The sequence below is a fragment of the Dermochelys coriacea genome, chromosome 8, assembly GCF_009764565.3.
Source record: "Dermochelys coriacea isolate rDerCor1 chromosome 8, rDerCor1.pri.v4, whole genome shotgun sequence".
NCBI lineage: Eukaryota > Metazoa > Chordata > Testudines > Dermochelyidae > Dermochelys > Dermochelys coriacea.
In genome coordinates this window covers 22,927,152-22,949,893 of record NC_050075.1, presented here as the reverse complement: position 1 = coordinate 22,949,893, position 22,742 = coordinate 22,927,152, and the positions used below count along the sequence as shown (strand labels likewise).

At 40.2% G+C, this 22,742-nt stretch overlaps 1 protein-coding gene across 8 annotated transcripts in view; it reads left to right on the top strand.

The window, feature by feature from the left end:
* Nucleotides 1-495: 495 nt before the first annotated feature.
* FBXO38 (F-box protein 38) overlaps nt 496-22,742 on the top strand; it is a 44,408-nt gene continuing 22,161 nt past the window's right edge. The window contains exons 1-14 of one of the 8 annotated variants that reach the window (XM_043520175.1): nt 650-730; nt 3,866-3,938; nt 5,526-5,713; nt 6,992-7,125; nt 10,001-10,164; nt 10,647-10,812; nt 12,525-12,662; nt 13,136-13,273; nt 13,888-13,981; nt 14,518-14,648; nt 14,983-15,153; nt 19,367-19,509; nt 20,601-20,823; nt 21,554-21,673. In XM_043520175.1, the coding sequence (XP_043376110.1) occupies nt 5,586-5,713; nt 6,992-7,125; nt 10,001-10,164; nt 10,647-10,812; nt 12,525-12,662; nt 13,136-13,273; nt 13,888-13,981; nt 14,518-14,648; nt 14,983-15,153; nt 19,367-19,509; nt 20,601-20,823; nt 21,554-21,673 (1,750 nt within the window). In that variant the 5' untranslated portion in view covers nt 650-730; nt 3,866-3,938; nt 5,526-5,585. The other 7 variants (XR_006283116.1, XM_043520177.1, XM_043520173.1 and 4 more) reach the window with 7 other exon arrangements.

Below are 22,742 nucleotides of genomic sequence, written 5' to 3'. Positions count from 1 at the left end.
TGTACCCTACTGATAGTGTCGCTACATCCACTGGACTCTCACAACGCGCAGCTGAAAATCATGCACAAGCAGGCTTAGACTCAAATCCTCAAAGGTATGTAAGCCCCTAGATGCTTTTGAGGATCTGGGCCTTTCTCTCTCTCTTTCCCTCTCCCCAGCCAGCCTGGGCCCAGACAGTGGGGTACAGATGTACAACACAAGGGTGAGACATCAGATCTGTGCCATGCTCCAACCTGGTCAGCTGCCCACACCCTGCTGGCCTTGGGCCCTGGGGAGCAGCTCTGCCGCTCCGGGCCAGCCCCCAGCCCTATACAGAGTGGGGGCTCAGCCTGGCAGGGATGGCACAGGGGATGGCTAGGTTAGCTGGTGGCTGAGCCTGCTCCCGCAGGGCAGTAAACCTGGCCTCCATCTGGGAGTAACAGTCTGGGGTGGCGCTGGGATTCCCGCTACTCCCTCCCATCGCCCATACAGAGACGCCCTTCGCCTGAGGGCAGAGAGGCCACACCCAAGATGGCGGCGATTGGGCTGCCATGGAAATATGCACGAGGTGCCGCATCCAAGATGGTGGCGCGGGAAGGCCGCAGAGAGGGTTGATTTTCCCTGTTCTGGGGTCAGGGACCGGAAGCGCAACAGACGCCGGCGGAAGCGGAAGCGCTGGGTGGCCGGAAGTGTCTGTCGGGGTTATCCCTCCCCCTCGCAGTCACAATAACAGGCGGCACTTGGCGGCCAGGTAAGGGGCGGCGGGGCCGGGAGGGGTAGGATTAGGGTTACGTGCGGCTGCTCTGGCTCCCCGCACACGCGCCCCCGGGGACAGGAGGGAGGCGTCGGGTCGGGCTGGCCCTGGCCCTGGCCCTGGCCCTGTGGAAGGGAATGGGGAGCGGCGTGTGCCCCCTTTTCGTGGTGGGCGATGGCCTGGGCCTGGGCTGTGATCGCTGGCAGCGATGACCGTTGCGGGCGCTGGGGGGGGGCGGGCGGGCGGCCGTTGCTGGGGGGGAGGGGGTTGGCTGGCAGACTGACTGACCTCTGGCCTGGGCCTGCCGCTGGGAATGGGGGGAGGGGCCCTTTCCCATCTGCAGTGGCCTGGGGGAGACCCGCGGTCTGAATGACCTTTTCCCTGCTGGGGTGGGTCCCCTCTGCCCTGTAGAGCGAGTGTCTCTCTCTCGCTCTACCCGCTTCCTTTGGGATTTGCTTCCCTGACTCCCCCCCCCCCCCCCCCCGGCGCGTACTCTGCTGTAAGTGCATGAGGCTGCCGTGGGAGACCCTGCTTCATCCCTCTTGATGCCGTGTTCTGCCTCATCATTTCCAAACCTGAGGCAGGTGGAGGTGCTTTACAGTTACTGTCCCCTTTTTCTTGCTTTTTCTCCCTAGTTACTTCAAAGAAAGGGAATTATGTTTGAGTAGTGTCTCATCACAACAGAAAACAGACTTGAAAAATAGTGGTGTCTCTTCTAAAGTACCACCTGGAAAAGGTGGAAAAAGCCACTTATCTCAGAGATAGGATGCAATAGAAAACTAAACTCACACAAAATAAATTAGAGGAGGAGGTTTTCCCCTGTTCTCCCCTGCAAAAAAAATCCCCAAGCACCAGTAACATTTAATGTGACTATCAAAGATATACTAGGAGATGGGGATTATCTCTTACATTGCTTTTTGACTACTGCGCTTAAAAAAAAATTAGACTCTTTTTAGCATCACCTTACCCGATAACAGGAATGACATAGTACATAGCATGTGATTATTGTCTCAAGGTGTTCTTCTGAAGTAGTCCCTGGTGTCAGGACATATTTGCTTCCCCCTATCTTCCAGGTCAGTGCTACTGTGGTCTACTGATGAAACCAAGTTTTACAATACTCAGACTAGCAGTTTGATCTGGGTTGTATTCTGTTTTGCAAACTGTCAACAGAATTGACAGCTCATTGATTCCACACAATTGCTGTCACAGTATTTTTGAAACTGCTCAGTTTGTTTTCCAAAAGGAGGCAAAGATGACAGTTCTGGCTGTTACAAATCAAAACAAGAGTTTTGTATACTTATCAAGTTGAACACAGAAGTCACTAATTGAGAATATAACACATCAAGCCATTGTTCATGTAGGATCTTTTTTTTTACCTTAACTATATTAAATTGAGAAGAATAAAATTCTCTGCATTTACTGACTACTTTGTTTAAATATTAAAGGAATATGTTTGGATTGTTTAGAAGTCAGTTGTTCTAAAACAGCAGAACTAAAATAGTGAGAATGTTAGTCTTAAAAGCTTGTATGTAGAGACTTATTCCCCACACTCCATACCAGATACCCACACGTTGCTCTACGAAGATTACATAGTGCTGGGTGACCAGGTTTTTTCTCTCTCAGTGATGAGATCTAATTCAAAGCACAGTCATCACCAGAGAAAAGTCTGGAGCTGTTCATGTAGATTAACTCATACCTTTAGATTTTCTGCTCTGGACTCCCACAGGTGGAGGTGGCTCTTTTACTTCTCTGGGGAGCTCTTCCCTGGTTTCCTCCTCCTCCACTTCAAACCACTGACTTACCTTCTACTTGACTTAAATCTTCCTTTTCATGTGTTATCTTGTATCAGACACACTTTTTATCTTGAAATATCTTAAACTCTCTGTATAAAGCTAAAGTGTTTTCCATTCCCTGCTGCTGTCTGTCCTCCAACTGGAGGAGTATGGGGAAATTCACTTGGAATCCATACAACATAGAGAAACTTTGATACCCAATTATAAAAATCTGTACCAAAGTCCCCCAGTATCTCTGGATCCTATTTGGGAAATCTTGTCTTAAAGATGGGCTGGGTGGCTCAGTTGGGATCAGAGTAGCAGCCGTGTTAGTCTGTATTCGCAAAAAGAAAAGGAGTACTTGTGGCACCTTAGAGACTAACAAATTTATTTGAGCATAAGCTGTCATGAGCTACAGCTCACTTCATCGGATGCATTTGCATCTGATGAAGTGAGCTGTAGCTCACGACAGCTTATGCTCAAATAAATTTGTTCATCTCTAAGGTGCCACAAGTACTCCTTTTCAGTTGGGATCCTGATCCTTGCTTATTGGTTGGTGATAAAATATTTAGTTGGCCTGTGTGTTCCTCTTTTTATGGAGGTGTAAAGAGTGTGTGGTTTTGTGGGCCCGTGTGAGAACAGTACCGTGGTCTTATAGTTACAGAGATGCTTATGTTTAGAAGGCTTTAAAAAAGGATCTTGTCACATTAAAATCGTACAATTAAGGTAGATTTGTTACAAACAACCTTAATATTAATCTGACAGTTTTATAAACCTAATCTTCCTTGGTTATGTTATGTACGTACTACATGCAGTAATCTACCAGGTTGGGCAAAATAAATAGAATAATCTGATTTGTTTATGGGCCGTTTCTAGTCAATTTCACTCTCAGTCTTGTCTTGTACGCTTGAACAATGCTGCAATATTTCAATTGAAAATATTGTAATGGATGAATATATAAACAAACATTTCTGTTGATGTTGGGATTTGTAAAAGTAAGTTTTGTAAAAATCTACAGTATATGTAGGGCCAAATATGACTTGACTTAATATCTCTTGAGGGGAAGAAGGGTGGCATAACCTTGGTGTGTGTTGTATGATTTCAAAATTTAGAATGCAAACAAATTAGCTATTAAATAAAACCTTTCCCCATCATTAGATCTCAGTGAAGTTCATAACATTTTAAGGTTTTTTGTCTGATGCAAAACTTGCATTTGGTGAACACAGTTTTTCTCTAATCTGTTATAAGATGATCTTTATATGTCCATCAACCTGCTTTTGAAATATACTTACTTCAGGTTAGGACAGTTTATCAGAGCTATACCCTTCAGTCCTTTTTTTATCTATTCGTCATCTACTAGTTGACCAAAGAAGGAAGAGAACCAAGATCAGTTAAATCTGATTGAACTGGTTGTGAGCAGCTAAAGACTCCGGGTATTGGGAAAATAAAGAATGAGGGGAAATCATGTAATGTACTATTTGTATTGTGGCTATTGCTAGAATCACAGTAGAAATACAATATGTAGTTAAATAATAACATGTTTAACATCGACAATATATAGTGTTTCGTAACATTAAGCACAACATTTGCAACAGGTGATTTTGATAACAACTTCGTATTTTACACTCTCTTTGTTGGTTGCAATTTTGCATGTTTAGTCTCAACCAAAAGATGAATTTTAGTTTGTGGAAAACTGAAGAAAAATCTGTTGTTGCATATTGTGTAGCTAGGAAACACATTTCCTACTAAACACTTCTTATCACAGAGAAGTGATGAAAGTTGACACTTGACATGTTAGAGGACACACTCCACTTAAAATCTAGTCAGTTTACAAAAGTTAACTCAAAGTATTTTCATGTCCAACTGCCCTGAGTCTTTCTGCCAATTATTTGTTCTATAATCATTTTCTTGTTGTGGGAAAGACCCCCACAAATAGTTTTGTATGAAATGAATTGAATTAAATTGAACAAAATAATCTTTCATAAAAATAATAATTTACCATCATGATCAGGAGAAAATATAGGCCATCCAAAACTTTTGTATATCACAGTTTTGGCGTCTTTCCACAATTTTTGTTGCAGTCTGGAAATTCTGAACTTTCATTACAAAAATGTTTTTATCTCTTTCTGTTGAAAGTTAAATCCATGACAGAGTTTATTGATTTAACAATACTCTGTCAACCTAACTGTCCAGAAAAGAGTCTTGAACTAAACAACATCAGTAGCAAGGATATGAACTCTTCTTACCTCATGCCATTCATCTCTGTGAGCTGTCAACTTAATTAGAGTTATTAAACATGGCACTTTTTCTTTAAAACTAAACAAATTAATGCAAAAACTGCTAACATTTGGTTTGGATTATTTCAGTAGCAGAAAATGCAGCATCATTAACTCAGCCATATTGCACATTAGATATAAAATTATGGTGAAACAACATTTACAAAAATATAGTAAGCTACAAATTTAACAATAAAAATAGAGAGAAATTAAATGTATGCAACATTGCTGAGTTAAGAACTTTAAGCAAGATTGTAAGAGCCTTTCCTTTTTAGGATAGAATAATTTCCTTTTGGATTGGACCTAGTACACTGAAATGTGTCCACTTTGGTTAGTAATTTTCTGTATCTATTGTTCCATGAGCTGTCTTTGCTCATTGATATGTGGGTGGCAATTCCAGAGACATTTTATTGTTTTCTAAGTTAGAGAAAGGCTACTACAGAAGTAACCTGTAATTAAATTACTTGGATATGTACATAAGAGATCCAGGTGGTATTCTGTCTACTAATTTTACTTGGTTCAAAAGGACTTTCTAGTTAGTCTTCATTCGTTTGGCTGGAATTTTTTTCCAGCTTTATACACAAGGCAGATTGATTTATATCTTGCCAGAAGAATTCTTCCACTTTTTAGTTGATTCATTTGGATAATGGCATTCTAGAGTTAATTTTTAGTAGCATATTTTGAGTCCTTCTGTAAACTAATGTTTATTTCTCTGTATCCTTTCTCCCACTTTTTGTCTTTCAGTTGCACTGAATTGTATAACATTGTGAAAATTGATCCTTTTAATCAGAAATCATTGCAAATATGGGGCCTCGACGGAAAAATGTGAAACCATGCTGCATGAGTAGGGAAGTCTCTGAAACTACCAAACTAGATGAGCCAAAAGATTATATGAACCAGCTCTCACATGAAGTACTTTGCCATATCTTTAGGTAAGAAGCTGTATTTTTTTGTCTCCCCATACCTTCCACTTTGGTATCTGTGAATAAAAATCAAATGACAGGTGTTCAGAAAATACTAGCTGTACCACCAGTAGTTAGATGGGAATTAAATTTAGTCCTCAGTATTTGCGGATGTGGTTTTGCTGGATAATACAGAGGAAATGTATGGGATTTCTTTCTTGTGGAACTCTACCTTTATTTGTTTTGTTAAAACTAAGCACATAGGTGGCACTATATAAATAAGTTCTCTCTCCAGAGAAACGCGCTTCATATTTTTTGATATAGTCATGTACACTAAAACTACCTTATGTGAAAATTGCTATTGGTATCATGTAGAAGCAAGCAAAAGAGCAGAGAAACATTATATCTTTTATTTTTTAAGTTAAGTTTGATTAAAAAAAAGTCTGCAAGTGTATCCTGATGATAGATACAATATTCATTCTAAGGCAAATTATCTTTTTATACCTTGTAGATGCATGTTAAAATTTGTTGCATAACTTTGTTTCACTCATACTATTGGCATTGCAGGCTATTGCTATTCAATCTTTCCTACACGTTTTAGGCATGATCGTGCTCCAAGGTGTGCAGCCATGCACTACAATGTCTCTGGTAAATTCAGTTACTGTGCATACATTACAAGTGATGCATATCTGGGTATATTGAAGCAGCATTGACCCCGCCACTGAGAGTTTGTCAAATGGTTCATTCCATTTAAAAAATAAATGGAATACTCTAACTAGAATTTTACAGTTACTCTTAGACTTTGAATAATATGACTGGCATGTAAATATCTTGCTGACAAGTTTGTCCCACAGATTGCAAGTATGTTTGTGGGGCTAATGCAGTGGCAGCTGCTACTAAATGGATCCCCATTTACAATGAACTAGAGAATTAAAATGCACACTTTAAAGGTAGAAAGTTTCTAGATCTCCGGGTATGGCAACTTCGCAAGATCTGATCAGAAATGAAATAGGCCCCTACACATACTAAAGTATCACGGAGTCTCCCTTCTCTACCTCAGACCCTTGTGGACACGGCAAGGCCACTGTTCTGTTTTTTTACCTTAAGTGCATTGGCCGCCTGATGAACAAAATGCTGCCCCTTCCGCCTAGCCACATTACATAGGTTGCTACAGTACTATCTGAAAAATCTCATTTGAATCCATGCCAGATGTGAGGAACGTCTGGGTTTGTATAGTAATCCTCTGGATGTTCTTTGGTGTGAGAGAAAATGAATGTCTTTGATGAACAGTTTCTTTCCATCCGAAAGGTACCTTCCCCTGCAGGATATCATGTGCATGGAATGCCTCTCTCGGAAGCTGAAGGAAGCGGTCACTCTGTACCTGAGAGTGGTGAAGGTTGTGGACCTCTGTGCAGGCCGCTGGTGGGAATACATGCCCACTGGTAAGAAGTACACTTCATTTGGGTATTATGTTAATGTGGTATTGATGAGACCTAGCTGAGCTATGATATCATTTATACACAGACATATGGGATGGGCTTTTCGAAAGCAGCCAAGAAAGGTGAGTGCTTACCTCTCGCTGACTTTCAGTGGTAGTTGGTGCCTTCCTCACTTCGGTACTTTTGAAAATTCCGCCTGTATGTGTGTTGAATACTACAGGGATGAAAATGGGGCTGCTCCATAACAAGTTATGAATAATGTATGTTTTTTTTAAGGGGGTTTAATGTATGAATACATGGGGCAGTTCAAGAAGAGGCTGTTTGCATGCTGGTAAGAAAGAGTACGACTTCATCTAGCTACCCATTTGCCAACACTTCAAGGTCAATATAAGAGCCATTCACTTGGAGGTTCTACCTCCAACCCTTGCTTAGCTCACCCAGTGAATTTGTCAGGGGTGGGAGGAGCAAGCTTCTGAACAGTAAGACTTGCACTGGATTTAAAGATACACTCTTGGCTGGTGGGGGGAGGCAGGGGAAGGAGAGTTATGGTGATCAACACTCCAGAGGTTGCAGTGTCTGGGAAGTTAGACTTACAGGGGTTCCTGTCAAGAGGATATTGAAATGAGATATACATATATACACACTGTTTATTGTTTTTAAGTCCTGTTTCTCTTGTATTTTGTTCCTACTGTTATGACTAATCAGGTTAAGAAGACTGTCTGATCACTATATTCACCACTGGTCACAGATTCTTAAAGGGAAAAACCACAGGTACCAAAACCCTCAGACCTGCTGGGTTAGCACCTTTGATACATGAGGTCCTGTAGACCAGGGCCTCATCTAAGAGTGGGAGAATAATGGGATTCCCCCAGGGGAAGATAAATGGACGAGGCCTGACAATCATGGAGGTGCACTCAGAGAGACCTGAGAGAGGACAGAGATGCAGCTAGCCCTGTAGTTTTGACAGCTGCCCTGAAGGATATAAAGGCAACAGAACATATAGAATATTAGTTCATAAAAGCTGGGGATGGAAACCATCTATTATATCATCTAATACCTCTTCTGGCATGGGAGGGCTGAGGATTTTTATTTTTTTTTTTTTTTAAGAAAAGGAGTACTTGTGGCACCTTAGAAACAAACAAATTAATTAGAGCATAAGCTTTCGTGAGCTACAGCTCACTTCATCGGATGCATACAGTGGAAAATATAGTGGGGAGATTTTATATACATAGAGAACATGAAACAATGGGTGTTACCATACAGACTGTAACAAGAGTGGATAGCTCTGAGCATTGGTCTGCTAAACCCAGGGTTTTTAGTTCAATCCTTGAGGGGGCCACTTAGGGATCTGGGGCAAAAATTGGGGATTGATCCTGTTTTGAGCAGGGGGTTGGACTAGAAGATCCCCTGAGGTCCCTTCCAACCCTGATATTTTATGGTTTCTATGATTCTAAGAGTGATCAGGAAAGGTGAGCTATTACCAGCAGGAGAGCAGGGGTGGGGGGAACCTTTTATAGTGATAATCAAGATGGGCCATTTCCAGCAGTTGACAAGGACAGTAGGAGGAATAGTTTTACTTTGTGTAATGACACATCCACTCCCAGTCTTTATTCAAACCTAAGTTAATTGTATCCAGTTTGCAAATTAATTCCAATTCAGCAGTCTCTCGTTGGAGTCTGTTTTTGAAGTTATTTTATTGAAGAGTTGCTACTTTTAGGTCTGTAATTGAATGACCAAAGAGATTGAAGTGTTCTCCGATTGGTTTTTGAATGTTATAATTCTTGATGTCTGATTTGTGTCCATTTATTTTTATGTAGAGACTGTCCGGTTTGGCCAATGTACATGGCAGAGGGGCATTGCTGGCACATGATGGCATATATCACATTGGTAGATGTGCAGGTGAATGAGCCTCTGATAGTGTGGCTGATGTGATTAGGCCCTATGTTGGTGTCCCCTGAATAGATATGTGGACAGAGTTGGCAACGGGCTTTGTTGCAAGGATAGGTTCTTGGGTTAATTGTTCTGTTGTGTGGTGTGTGGTTGCTGGTGAGTATTTGCTTCAGATTGGGGGGCTGTCTGTAAGCAAGGACTGGCCTGTCTCCCAAGATCTGTGAGAGGGATGGGTCGTCCTTCAGGATAGGTTGTAGATCCTTGATGATGCGTTGGAGAGGTTTTAGTTGGGGGCTGAAGGTGATAGCTAGTGGCGTTCTGTTATTTTTTTGTTGGGCCTGTCCTATAGTAGGTGACTTCTGGGTACTCTTCTGGCTCTGTCAATCTGTTTCTTCACTTCAGCAGGTGGGTACTATAGTTGTAAGAATGCTTGATAGAGATTTTATAGGTGTTTGTCTCTGTCTGAGGGGTTGGAGCAAATGCGGTTATATCGTAGAGCTTGGCTGTAGACAATGGATTGTGTGGTGTGGTCTGGATGAAAGCTGGAGGCATGTAGGTAAGTATAGCGGTCAGTAGGTTTCTGGTATAGGGTGGTGTTTATGTGACCATCGCTTATTAGCACCGTAGTGTCCAGGAAGTGGATCTCTTGTGTGGACTGGGCCAGCCTGAGGTTGATGGTGGGATGGAAATTGTTGAAATCATGGAGGAATTCCTCAAGGGCTTCTTTTCCATGGGTCCAGATGATGAAGATGTCATCAATGTAGCGCAAGTAGAGTAGGGGCATTAGGAGACGAGAGCTGAGGAAGCGTTGTTCTAAGTCAGCCATAAAAATGTTGGCATACTGTGGGGCCATGCGGGTACCCATAGCAGTGCTGCTGATTTGAAGGTATACATTTTTGCTATACACAGAGAATTGCAGCATAAGTTCTGTCCATACAGCTAGATGTTTACAGTCACAAAACATTCAAAACTTGTGTCCTTCTCATAGGATTCACTGATTCCAGTTTCCTAACATTGCTGAGGAAGATGCCAGACATTGAACAACTCTATGGTCTTCACCCCAGGTATCTTGAAAGGCGCAGAGTCCGTGGCCATGAAGCTTTCAGCATTCCTGGAGTGCTAGAGGCCTTGCAGGCCTGCCCAAATCTGCTGGTAAGTGTGCAGGTTGAAAAGATAAATGCCTTTCATCAGTTGATATTATGATCCTTGATAAGGCTGCAGAGGAAATAGATGGTTGGGATAAAAAACTCAATTAATGTTGTAACTTCTTGCTTGGATGCAGTACTGTTGTGCATTTAATCTTTGTCTTGCATTGATGGCAGCTGAAGTAAACGTTTACAAAATGTGTTGCTAGTTTACAAATGGGTGCTGGTTTTTTGTAGTCACTTCACTGGGAGTTACAGGTGCTCAGCATCTCTCAAGATCAGGCCATTAATTACAGCGGCATTGCAGCTAATTAAGTAGTTTCCTATGACCACTTCTGCTTTTAAGGCAAATGGTTCTGCAAATTTCAAGCAAATTAGTGCATTGCATCAAGCTCTGAGCATTACCGAGAAGTTTACTTGGTTAAGAGAAATATTATTTTTGCTTAATATGGTAATTGGATCCTTGTTTATTGTTGTACTTTTATCCAGGGTGTTGAGACCTCTCATTTGGAGCTGGTGGAAGCCATTTGGACATACATGCCACAAGTTCATATTTTAGGGAAGTTTCGTAATCGTAATGGTGCTTTTCCAATACCGCCCGAAAACAAACTGAAAATTCCTATAGGAGCTAAAATTCAGACGTTGCACTTAGTAGGTAAGAGTTTATTGGTGAGTAGTTTCCTTAGATACAAATGAACTTAAAAGATTTGAAATGCTGCATAATCTGGAATCTATGTTTGACTCTAGGGCAGCAGAGTTCCAGAGCGCAAACTCCGGTGTGACTGTGTTGACAGATGGTGGTGAATTCCCAGTTCAAGAGCCCATAGTTTTTGAAGTGTTCCATTTGCTCTGGGGACACAATCTATAGAGATGGGTGTAAGTGCCCCCCGTCAAAGTCAAAATCATTTACCCTGAGAGATGTGGTGTTAGACACTAAAAATCATGGACTGATTAGACACACTGGATTAATGGTTTATTACAACAATCTATAATCCACTTACAGTCCCTACCCTCCTGCTTTTCCCCTACCCCTCATGACTGGAAGGGTGTTAACAGACCATGTCACTTATATGGTCCCTTGAAATATGTGTTAACTACTTATGCTAAACCATCTGTTCCATCTTGAATTTAGCTGTGACCAATCTGAGGGCTTGTCTACACTTACAGTGGCAATGCTACAGCCTTTTAACACATCAGTGAAGATGCTACTTAGGCTGACACTAGGGCTTCTCCTGTTGCTGTAAGTCAGGGATCGGCAATCTTTGGCACACGTCCCACCAGGGTAAGCCCGCTGGTGGGTCGGGCCAATTTGTTTACCTGCTGCATCTGCAGGTTCGGCCGATTGCGGCTCCCATTGGCTGCGGTTCGCTGTCCCAGGCCAATGGGGGCTGCGGGAAGAGGCGGTCAGCACATCCCTCGGGCCACACCGCTTCCTGCAGCCCCCATTGGCCTGGAGCGGCAAACCGCAGCCACTGGAAGCCTCAATCGGCCGAACCTGCAGATGCAGCAGGTAAATAAACCGGCCCGGCCCGCTAGGGGCCTTACCTAGCGGGCTGCGTGCCAAAGGTTGCCAATCCCTGGTGCAGGTAATCCACTTCTCCGAGAGGCAGTAGTTACTTCGACCAGAGAAGCCGTCCCATCAACATAGTTCTGTCTACACCAGGAGTTAGGTCGGTATAACTGCGTTGCTCAGGGGGTGGTTATTCTGCAACGCTGAATGATGTAGTTATATCAACATAAGTTGCTTGTGTAGACACAGCCTGAGGAAGTTTCCCAGACCTGAGGAAGAGCTCTCTGCAAGCTCAAAAGCTTGTCTCTCAGCAACAGAAGTTGGTCCAATAAAAGATATCACCTCACCCATCTGGTTTCTCTAATTACCTCGAGCCCTGGTCTACTCTATAGAGTTAGGTCGACACAAGGCAGCTTGTATTGATCTAACTCTGTAAGTGTTTATAGTAAAATTTCACTCCTGCTGACGTAATTCGCCCACTACATCAACTTAATAACTCCACCTCTATGAGAGGCCTAGAGTCAATATTGATGTAGTTAAGTTGACACAATGTCAGTATATACACTGCATTGCTTACATTGACCGTTATTGGCTTTCAGAAGCTGTCCCACAATGCCCCACACTGCCGTTCAAACAGTGCAAGCGCTCCTGGTGAGGACACGCATAGCTGACACAAGGAGCAAAGTGTAGACACGCACAAGCTATGTAATTACTGCGGCAATGGTATGCCGACCTAACTTAGGTTGACTTAATTTTGTAGTGTAGACGTGCCCAGAGATTCATTCTACAGTTTACGTCTGAAAGTTTGTTTAATGTGGGACCTGATTTGGTTTTTTGTTGTTGTTCCTGTATTTTAGGGGTAAATGTCCCTGAAATTCCTTGTATCCCAATGCTGAGGCATCTTTATTTGAAGTGGGTGAGGCTCACCAAACCACAGCCATTTAAAGATTTCCTTTGCATCAGCTTACGCACTTTTGTCATGAGGAACTGTGCAGGTAAGGGATGCATCTATATAGGAAAAAACTAGTACCTGTAATAGTGATATTGTAACTGCATTAGTGCTATACTACCAAAGGGCACAAGCTCAGAACATGATGGTAAAAATGCCTGAGCCCTGTCTACCATAGCACTTACACTTGTACAGCTGCACCATTGCTAGCAGTTGCTGTAGTAAGGTTACTAAGTTTTCTAATGCAGATAAGGTCTTGGGATTGCCCATCATGCAGTACTGCAGAAGCAATCAAAGGCTTTATTTCACGTTTGATATTGAGAAAAAATTCTCCTATGCTGTATTGGGTCGTTACATTAATAGAACACCTCTAGTTCTTAGTTCTGATAACTTGCTGAACTGGACGGGTGCAAGTAGGTGTATCTGATGGCTGCGTTATTTGAACGATGTATTCAATACTATTAAATAAGCAACTTTCTGTGTATATGTTCCCTATTGGAAGATTTTTTTTCTCTGCAGGACCCACAAATTCTTTGAAATATGTCCCCTTAGTGACGGGTTTGGCTTCTGCCCGAAACCTGGAGCATTTAGAACTGGTTCGAGTTCCTTTTCTTGGAGGACTTATCCAGCATGTTGTAGAAGATAGCTGGAGATCAGGTATATAACTTCCTACTGCCCTGAAGAATAGAACAAAATTACTTCGGGCACCTCAGGGGTACCGATCTTATTCTACAGTTTGTTCTTTAATTAGTATGCTTTTAACCATGTTGAAAGGGTGTTAATAATGGGACTTTTATTTTATTTTTGGGTATTGTTTTAATCTTCTGTGTATAACTATATGCTTTAGTGACACATTTTTGTATACTAATACTGAAAACAAATAAAAGCTAAGTTAAATTGAAGTTCTGTATTTCTATAACAATAGAAACTATTAAAGAATTGCTACCTTTTGACATTTCAACCAAATGTCAATCTTTACTGTCATTTCACTTTCTAGAGGGTGGAACTGGCAGGAATAATTTGAAGGAAGGTCACTTTTGATTTAAAAAAAAAATAGCTTCTTGAGAAACTTCTGTTGTGGTAGTCAGGGCTACCTCCTACCAGTAGGTGTCAACATAAGGAAGCTTATATTAATTTGCTTTAAAATGGCATGTATTCTTGTTATTAATTGCAATAGTGCATTCATAAAATAACAGCAGGAAAGTGAGTAATGTTTTAATGCCACAACCCATTGACTAAAGTGAAATTTTGCTTTTCTTCCCCCTTATCAGGTGGTTTTAGGAATTTGCACACTATAGTTTTGGGAGCTTGCAAGAATGCTCTTGAAGTGGATCTTGGCTACCTCATCATAACTGCTGCACGAAGGTACTTACCTTGCCCAGCTGTTGTCTTTCCTTTCTGGTTTCTCTCTCTTCAAATCACAGTTGGTTAGGTAACTTAATAAATTCCCAGTGTTTGAAGAAAAAGAAGTTTTAAATGTTCAAGAGAAAAGCCATGTGAACTTTTACAATCTATAACAAGAATATGAAATGGCTAGAGGAAAGGACTGGGAATTACCATGCCTGGGTTCTGTTGTTAGGTCTGTCACTGACTTGTTCTGTGGTCTGAGCCAAGTTACTGCACTTTGTCATCTGTAAAATGAGTATAATTAATATTTTTCTCGCAGGTGTGTATGAGGCTTAATTAGTATTTATAAATTGCGTGGAGTTCCTCATTGCTGTATAATTGCAAAATATTGTCACTGAAGGATGCAGGTATCCACTGGATTTCACCATTGTCAAATAAATGTTTTCATTTTACTGCCTAGAATGGAACAGACGCTTTCACTCGGATGTTTTCTGCACTAAACAGTGCTTTGTTGCATCTCACCTTGAATGTGAACTGTATTTGATTGCTTTTAGGTTGCATGAAGTGCGAATTCAACCTTCCCTGACCAAAGATGGTGTCTTTTCTGCATTGAAAATGGCAGAACTGGAGTTCCCACAGTTTGAAACCCTTCATCTGGGATATGTTGATGAGTTTTTGCTACAATGTATGCACATTTTTTTAAAAACATTCTTAAATTACCTGGTGAGAATTAGGATAGTGCAAATTGATAGTTTTGGTGTATTTTTCTAAGACGTGCTTTTAAAAGAATATAAATAATTATTGCTCTTGAATCTTGTGACGTTTAGTCAAGTATGTTTTTTCTGTACCCCCTGAAACTTCCATTGTAACTGGGACAGAGACTTTGCTTTGTCTAATGAAAATAATACTCTAGTCTTTGTGTCAAATGGGATTACAGTATGGAATTCAGAAAAAGCTTATTGAAAGGCTGCAACTTCTGAAGCGGCAGATTGCTGAAATCTTCTATTGTCTTTCTTTAGGCAAAATGACTAATGGGGATTTGGTAAAATATGGCTTGGCTGATGTCGTTGAAAATCCAGGAATCATCACAGACATTGGAATGAAAGCTGTAAATGAAGTATTCTCTTGCATCAAGTATCTGGTCGTGTACAACTGCCCACATCTGCACAATCCAAACAATTGGATCACAGGTATTGAATGCTTTTGGAATGCTGGAGATACAATGTGAATGCCTCACATCGATTTCTACTTAAACTCCTTTCAGTAAATGAACATCATAATCCTGCAATTTAAGGAAACATTTGAGACCAAGAAATGGTCAGATTTTTTATTTATTTATTTTAAGATTTGGTAGTTGAGGGCATGCCTTGTGTGTGTGTGTGTGTGTGTGTGTGTATATATATATATATATATATATATATATACATACACACACACAAGCAGAATATTGTTAATTTGCACTGCACAGGAATTTAATTATGGATTTATACATAAAAGTGCATTCTTGTTGGTCGTTATAACCTGAATGCATATTCCTAACAATTCAGAGATAGATGTAGGTTTCATTTTTAGAAGGTACACACTATACATTTTTAAGTGATTTATTTTGAAAACTTTTCAGATTAGTTTTACAGCTATATCAGAAAATGAATGATTGTTTGGTTATTTCATTTGCCAAAGGTAATTGAAGCAGATATTTATGAAGTCATTGGGAGGTGAACTATCTCCAATTCAACAGGTTAATCATTAATATTTGGAGGATTTTCTTGCCATGTTGTATTAGGAGGAGAACATCACCAGACAGACATTTAAATTGTTTTATTTTACTAAAACAACAATGTTATGTATTCTGGATTTTTTTCTTCAACAGCACACATACAATATTTTAACAAAACAAGCATATGAATTTTTGAATTTAGTTAAACATTCACATTTTTTAAAATCATGTTTGTTTTTGTTAAAATTGTTTTTAACGAAATAGTTACATGAAATGTTAAAAAAAAAAATTAAATTGACTATGTCAACCAGGTCAACGTGAGAAACTTAAAATATTGGCTTCTGCAGCTAACTCAGTCGTTTTTGCCTTCATCTTCCTGTTTGTTCATAATCTGGAAAAGAAAAACAAGGTTTCCTGCTTTTTCAGGTCCCAAACGATTTCTCAATTTGGAATGAATTAGTCCAAAGGAAGAAAATATTGTTTCTACGCTGCTAGAAGAAGCTACTGCTGTTAAAAGTGAGATTATCACTTCAAGAGTCTCTGAATCCAAGTGCTTAAGTGACTTCCACCAGTTCACTGGTGTGACTTTCTTTAAAACATCATTAGCAAACATATATTTCTTGAATGGTTCACCCTTAGCTCTGAAGTTTATTATAGCTGGCATTAAGGAGGGATGATTGCTGGATGTTCATGTCGTAGCCATCTCCTCTTCTTCAGCAGTTAAGGTTTGACCCTGGTACCGACTATTGAGAATATTTGCAAGAAAATGAGCTGAAGACGGTGCTTATCCCATTCGTTTTTTTAGTGCTTATAACTTAACTCTGTCATTGCATATTTCTCTTTTTAAGATCTCACTCAGTTTCTTCCAAATTTCAACAGCATCAGCAATAAAACAGCTATTTCCCTGCGTTTTCTTCAAGGCTTCAGGGTACTCAGCATGTGTTCGACATTTCTCTTAAGCCCAATGTGGAGAATTTTGGCTGTGACAGGGCCATCTATTTTTTCATGATTTTGTTCACAAACTGTCATCAGATTAGGCCAGTTCTTGATATAGTGCTCAAAACAGTCCTCTACTGAGTTCCATCTCCCATCTTGTGGGAGAGTTAGTTTGGTTCCTCCCACTTTTTTTAGAGCAGCTGCTGCAAAGTGATTGTTAGGGAAGTATTTTGCAATTTCAATAACATTAGCCTTTATTTCTGGAACACTGAAGTCTTTGGCTAGGAGGTGCATCAAATGAGTGCTGCAACCGTATGTTATTAGCTTGAGACTCTCTTCATGCTCTTCTAAATTTCTTTTCATCTTAGACGCATTTGCAGCACTGTCTGTGACCAAGCTATGTACTAGACATTTGCATATTTTTTCACAGTTAGTTACAGCTTTTACTGCTGCTACTTGTAAGTATTCTGCTGTGTGTCCGTTTCCTGATGTATCAATTGTTTCTGTACCTGTTGTCACACAAGCATATACAACAGGATCATTGTGGACATTGCTCCACCCGTTGAGACTCAGGCTAACAGTTTTACCCTCTAGACCTTTTGCACACTGTTCAATTTCTCTTTCGTATACTTTATCCAGCAATTTACTTGCGACATCTGCTCTGTTGAGTGGACTGTATCCTGGTCTTAATGACTGAACCATATTAATGAAGTGTGGGTTCTCAATCATACGGAAAGGAGAGTTTGTTGTATAAACAAATGGGGCAATTTTTTCATATATTATCTCTTTTTGTAATCTGCTGGTTCTTATCACAAACTTATCTATGGTTGTTTGTGGATGATGGAGATTTTTTTTTTCTTTTTGCTACAAGTGATATACTGTGGCTATGTAACAGAAACACTATCATTGGCAGATAACTCTGAAACTATAGAAAATGATGGTGATCTTGAAGGTGGATAGTCTTCAGAATCCTGTATGTTGAGGATGGATTGCCGTAAGCAAAATAAGTCAATGCAGTTATTTAATTATTATCACCATACTGCTCATTTAGTATTACTCATTGTATTCACTGACACTCAGTACTACTTTAAAGGTGAAATTATAAAAGGAAGATCTGCCTATTTCAGCTATTTATTTTGTATCACAACTGCATCTAAAATGATAGTACCATAGAGTAACAACTATATTTTTTTCTCAAACATGAGAATTCAAGAATAGTCCAGAAGGAAGACACAGTCCTTAAGAAAGAAGTATGAAATAAAAAGGTTTACCAACCTGAAAATCCTGCATGTTCAGACATGTTCCTTTCATCATCTTCAACGCAGCTTCCTCCTGAGAAGGAACACTTCTCATGATGTTGTTTCATTTGGGAAACCAGGCCTTTCATTTCTTTGTTGCACTGTTTGCATTTTGCACGCATGCCTGTCTTACCCACAGGTAGAAGAACTTCATTAAAATATTCCCAAACTGGGTCTCTTTTACGGCCTGCTGCCATTATAGGTTTTTCCTTCTAGTGAGAGAATGGTATGGTAGATCTCAAATCAATGAAGGCTACACTCAGAAAGTCCTCAAGACTTCTGAAATATGCTGCTCAAACAGTTTCATTTTTGTTTCTACTGCCTGTCCCTCCCTTCTCACATTTATCTCTAGATTTCTTCTCCTTGTCCAGATCTATTCTGCCCCCAACAATCTTCTGTTCATTGAACTTTTTGAAACTTTGCACTTTTAGAGAGTGGTAAAGGATTGACTGTGTGTACACAAATTTGCAGAGGGAAAATAGGGTTGAGGTCTGTTACTTCTCACTTCAATATATTTATTTATTTATTTATAAACATTTTTTGCTGTTAACAAGCATGTTCTCTCTGGAGAGACAAATCCACAGTTTGAGAACTGCAAAAAATAAGCATCTCTGATGGTATCTTCTAGACTGAGCACTGAGTCCCATTGGGTAGATAGAAAGATTAACCTAAATAATCTATACCTGGGATCAGAAATCTTTGGCATGCGGCTTGTCAGGGAAAGCCACTGGCGGGCCAGGCCAGTTTCTTTACCTGCAGCATCTGCAGGTTCGGCCAATTGCAGCTCCCACCAGCCAATGGGGGCTGCGGGAAGCAGCGTGGGCTGAAGGATGTGCTGGCTGCTGCTTCCCACAGTCCCCATTGGCCTGATCTATACAGAAGCCCCTGGAACCCCATGAATTATTGGAACTCATTTACAAAACTTTTCTTAAACATTACATGAATATATTGTCACATACTATAGAATTAGAATTTATAATCCCTATCCCTTTGAGCTATAATATATCTTAATTAAAAGTATCTTTAGATAGGTTTTTTTCCCTCAAAAAGCATTTTATCCAAAAAATCTGATTTTTTTTTTTTTTAAATCATTGATTTTTATCCACCCTGGTGAACAGTCATTATAGATGTGGACAGTATTCAGACTGGTTACTTTCTTCATTCTGTAACAGTTAGCAGACACCAGAATTACATTTTTCCCCAGTCTTCGTCATTTTAAAACACTGGTAGGACAAAGACAGAGAGAGCGCCCTAATAATGATGGAAGGTTTTCCATAATTCTGCTAACTATTCTGTCCCATGGTAAACAAATATGGAGATTTAGAAATTTGGAACCCCAATGCTGATAAACTTCAACTGTCATAGTGGTGGTAATGGAAGGCTAACCGTCTCAAATCTGCAAAAGTTCTAATAGAAGATAAAAGAGGAGCATATATCTCTCTCCTTCCACAGACCATTCAAGATGGACCCGGCTAGTTGACCTCACCCTGGTGCGATGCCATGCAATAAAGCTAGATTCTTTTAGTCAGTTCATTGAATTACTGCCAAGCTTGGAGTTTATCTCTCTGGACCAGATGTTCCGGGAACCTCCTAAGGTAAGTTTTTCTGTGTGTAGTTTGAGGTTTGGTGGGTTTTTTTTTTTATTGTTGCTAGGGCATCTGAAATATACCAAAGTTCTGTTAAGGTACATGCTTTTTATAGTTATAATTAATTAAATAGTTCTGTATGTGACTTAGGAATACAATGATTGCCATGAAAGATGTTTCTCTAAAAGATATACTCTGAAGTTCTATGGCCTATGTTATGCAGGTCAAACTAGAGTATCGCAGTTTACCCTGCTGGTCTTATGAATCTGTGATATGCAGTGAAGAAAAGTTGTATCCATTTGCAGACAGCAGTAGTGGTGGAATGTGGTACTAATGATTGAATATTTTGTTGTCCTCAGAAAATAAGGTTTAGATGTACTGTCCGTATTTTTACTACAGTTTTCATTGCTTTTTTGGGTTTTTTTTGCATGAGACTTATTTTTGTATTAAGAGAATTACACATTGTACTAAGTATTCTTATGATTTTGCAGCATGGTAAAATTGTGGTACTATTTCTTCATGAATGTGAATACTTTCATATATGGATTCTCTGTCCCCTCCTTATTCCCCCCACCACAAACTGTTAAATATCTTCTTATAACAATGTTCATAACTGTGGCAATGTACTAAATACTTCTTAATGAGATGATTATTCCAGAAACCTTTATCACATATGTTTTTGTTTTTTACTAGAAAATCAAGAATAGTATCATCTTAATATCTGTCCTCTGTCTGGGGCCCATCCTGCTCTGGAAAGGAAATACAAACTCTTCTACTAGATTTTCTTTCATTTCTAGCTTCTCTGATCCTATGATCTATGCATTACAACTTTTTACCATAAGAGTGTGCAATTGCACTTTACATTTTTAAAGTTTGAAAGAGGAAAGGGAAAGGTGTAAATTTGACAACCAAATACTCAATCTGTGCAATGTAAGTACAGCAAGTTTTGTGAGCAGATCCTTCCCCATATCTACACATATACTGCCCAACCACAAATATGACATTATCGATACAATGGGTTTTGTATCAATGTTATGATACATTGTGGAGATTTGACATCAGTAATTTAGAATCTTTTTTTGTGTTTTTGTTTATTTCAGGGCTGTGCTCGTGTGGGCCTGAGTGCTGGCACAGGGATTGGAGTTTCATCTGCCCTAGTCAGTAATCAGAACTCCAACAATGATAACGACAACAACAACAACCACCAGAACAACAACAACCCCAACATCCATCACAACAACCATCAACACCCGAATGACCAGAACGAGGAGAACGAGCTGCGGCAAGATGGGCAGGTGGAAGAGCAGCAGATTGCAGCCGAGGGTAACCACTGATCTTTTGTGAGCCTCTGAAAGAAATGGTCTTATTTTGCATTGCCATTTGCACAGGACTATAGGCAAAAAGTGAATGTGTATTGAAAGAAACTCTTTAACTCCATAGTTTGAAGGCTACTCTGTTTATCTCCTCTATTTAGTATCTATCCATAAGACCAAACTTGATCTGCTTATTAAATCTAACGACTGATCTATGCTATCGTAACAAGAAGTCTTTCCAAGATAAACAATAATATAGATACTAGCCCAGCAGTTTAAATATTGCATACTGTACTGCTCCACTGAGAAATATTAATTTGTGGTTTGAGCTCACTTGGTCAGGGTTAAGATTGCATCACGTTACTTTATAGCATACCTTCCAGTGAAATGATACAGATGTTCTGGGGAAAGCAGCATAAAGCCCTCAATCAGATGAACTTGTCATGGTAATGCAAGGAACCTTTTCAGGAAGAAAAATGGAGAATCCTGAAGGAGCCACTTCCTTCAGTAAAACCAAGAGGATAGAGTTGGACCCAAATCCCCTAGAAGTTACAGAACCAATAATCTCTGAGAGGCTTCAGCATCACTCAGTGAGGAAATAAGGCAGCTACTGTTAGTGATATTACAGCACTGCAGTGCCTTCAGTGTGATTATCACTGGGAATACTTATACATATATTGAGCTATGTGCTTTGGCTTCTTTTTCTTGATGGTTAATTTTTATTGTCTCGATCTTTTCAGCACTGAATGATATGGAGGAAGTGGCACAGGATGATGGAGTGGCTGCAGGGAACGATCAGAATGAGGCCTCTGCTCATAATCCAGCAGTTATTCCTATGGATGTTGATGAGGAGCAAGCAGGTAATTCTGATCCTGGAAAGTAATCATTACTTCAAGATCCTTTGAGTTGCAAGATTCATTAGTTCAGTGTGACTCTATTCTGACTTGACTTTTCTTCAGCTAGGACATATGAGACATTTGAATTAATAGCTCTAGTATGGTGGGATGCTGCAAAGAAACTTGTTGTGATTTAAAGTCTGCTCTACAGTCCCCACTTTTCTGCAGTTCATTTGGTGCGGGATTATGCTTCTAAGGCCTAATTTTCATACTGCAGTGTAATGAGAGGGTCAAAAGGTATGAATATTCTTAGCTTGATTTGCCTTCTTCCAGCCCTTGCATTTATGGTCTCCCTCCTCCCACTGCAGTTTATGGACTCCTCCCCTTTGGTTGTGTTGTAGCCAGAGCATCTTGTATAAGCACTAATTTAAGTTGCATTAATGAGTCGCATGAGACAGTCTCAGTTACTGATTCCAGCCATTTGCTTTACAGCACACTGCACTGTAAATATGCCAAAAGCTTAAAACAAAACCATGGTGTCTGTTCACTGGAGTGTTTTTCCAAAAAGCCCCAGGAAATTTACTTTCATGCTGATTTTCATTTCTCGAATTATTCACAGGTACCATATACTGTGCCAGTATGGTACAGTTAGCAGCACTCTGTCCCAACAGCCAGAAGCATGAGAGTTGAGCCCCACAAGAGAACATAGGTTTGCACTCAGTGCAGACACTCTGGGATGTTATTGAGAGGAAGACTGCTGCTCCACTAGGGGTCTTTTTTGCCATCTTTGAGGGTTGCCTGGATGGAAGTTTGACATCCCTGGATGCTTTTTCAAAAGGATTTGAGGATAATCCCAACGTCCTGGCTAACATTTGCACTCCCAGTAACACAGATTCTAAGGGATGAGCACAAAATGCCTTCCAAATTAGCACCTCAGTTACTGCATTGTCAGTTTTTCACTGTTGTAGAAGATGCTTACGGGATACTTTGAGTGCGAGGCATGTCATAGAAAACCAAATTCTGGCCTATTGTGCCAGCCCTTTTTTGTGATAGATTAGAACATCTTTTGATTGTTTTAAGTGTGTTTTAATGC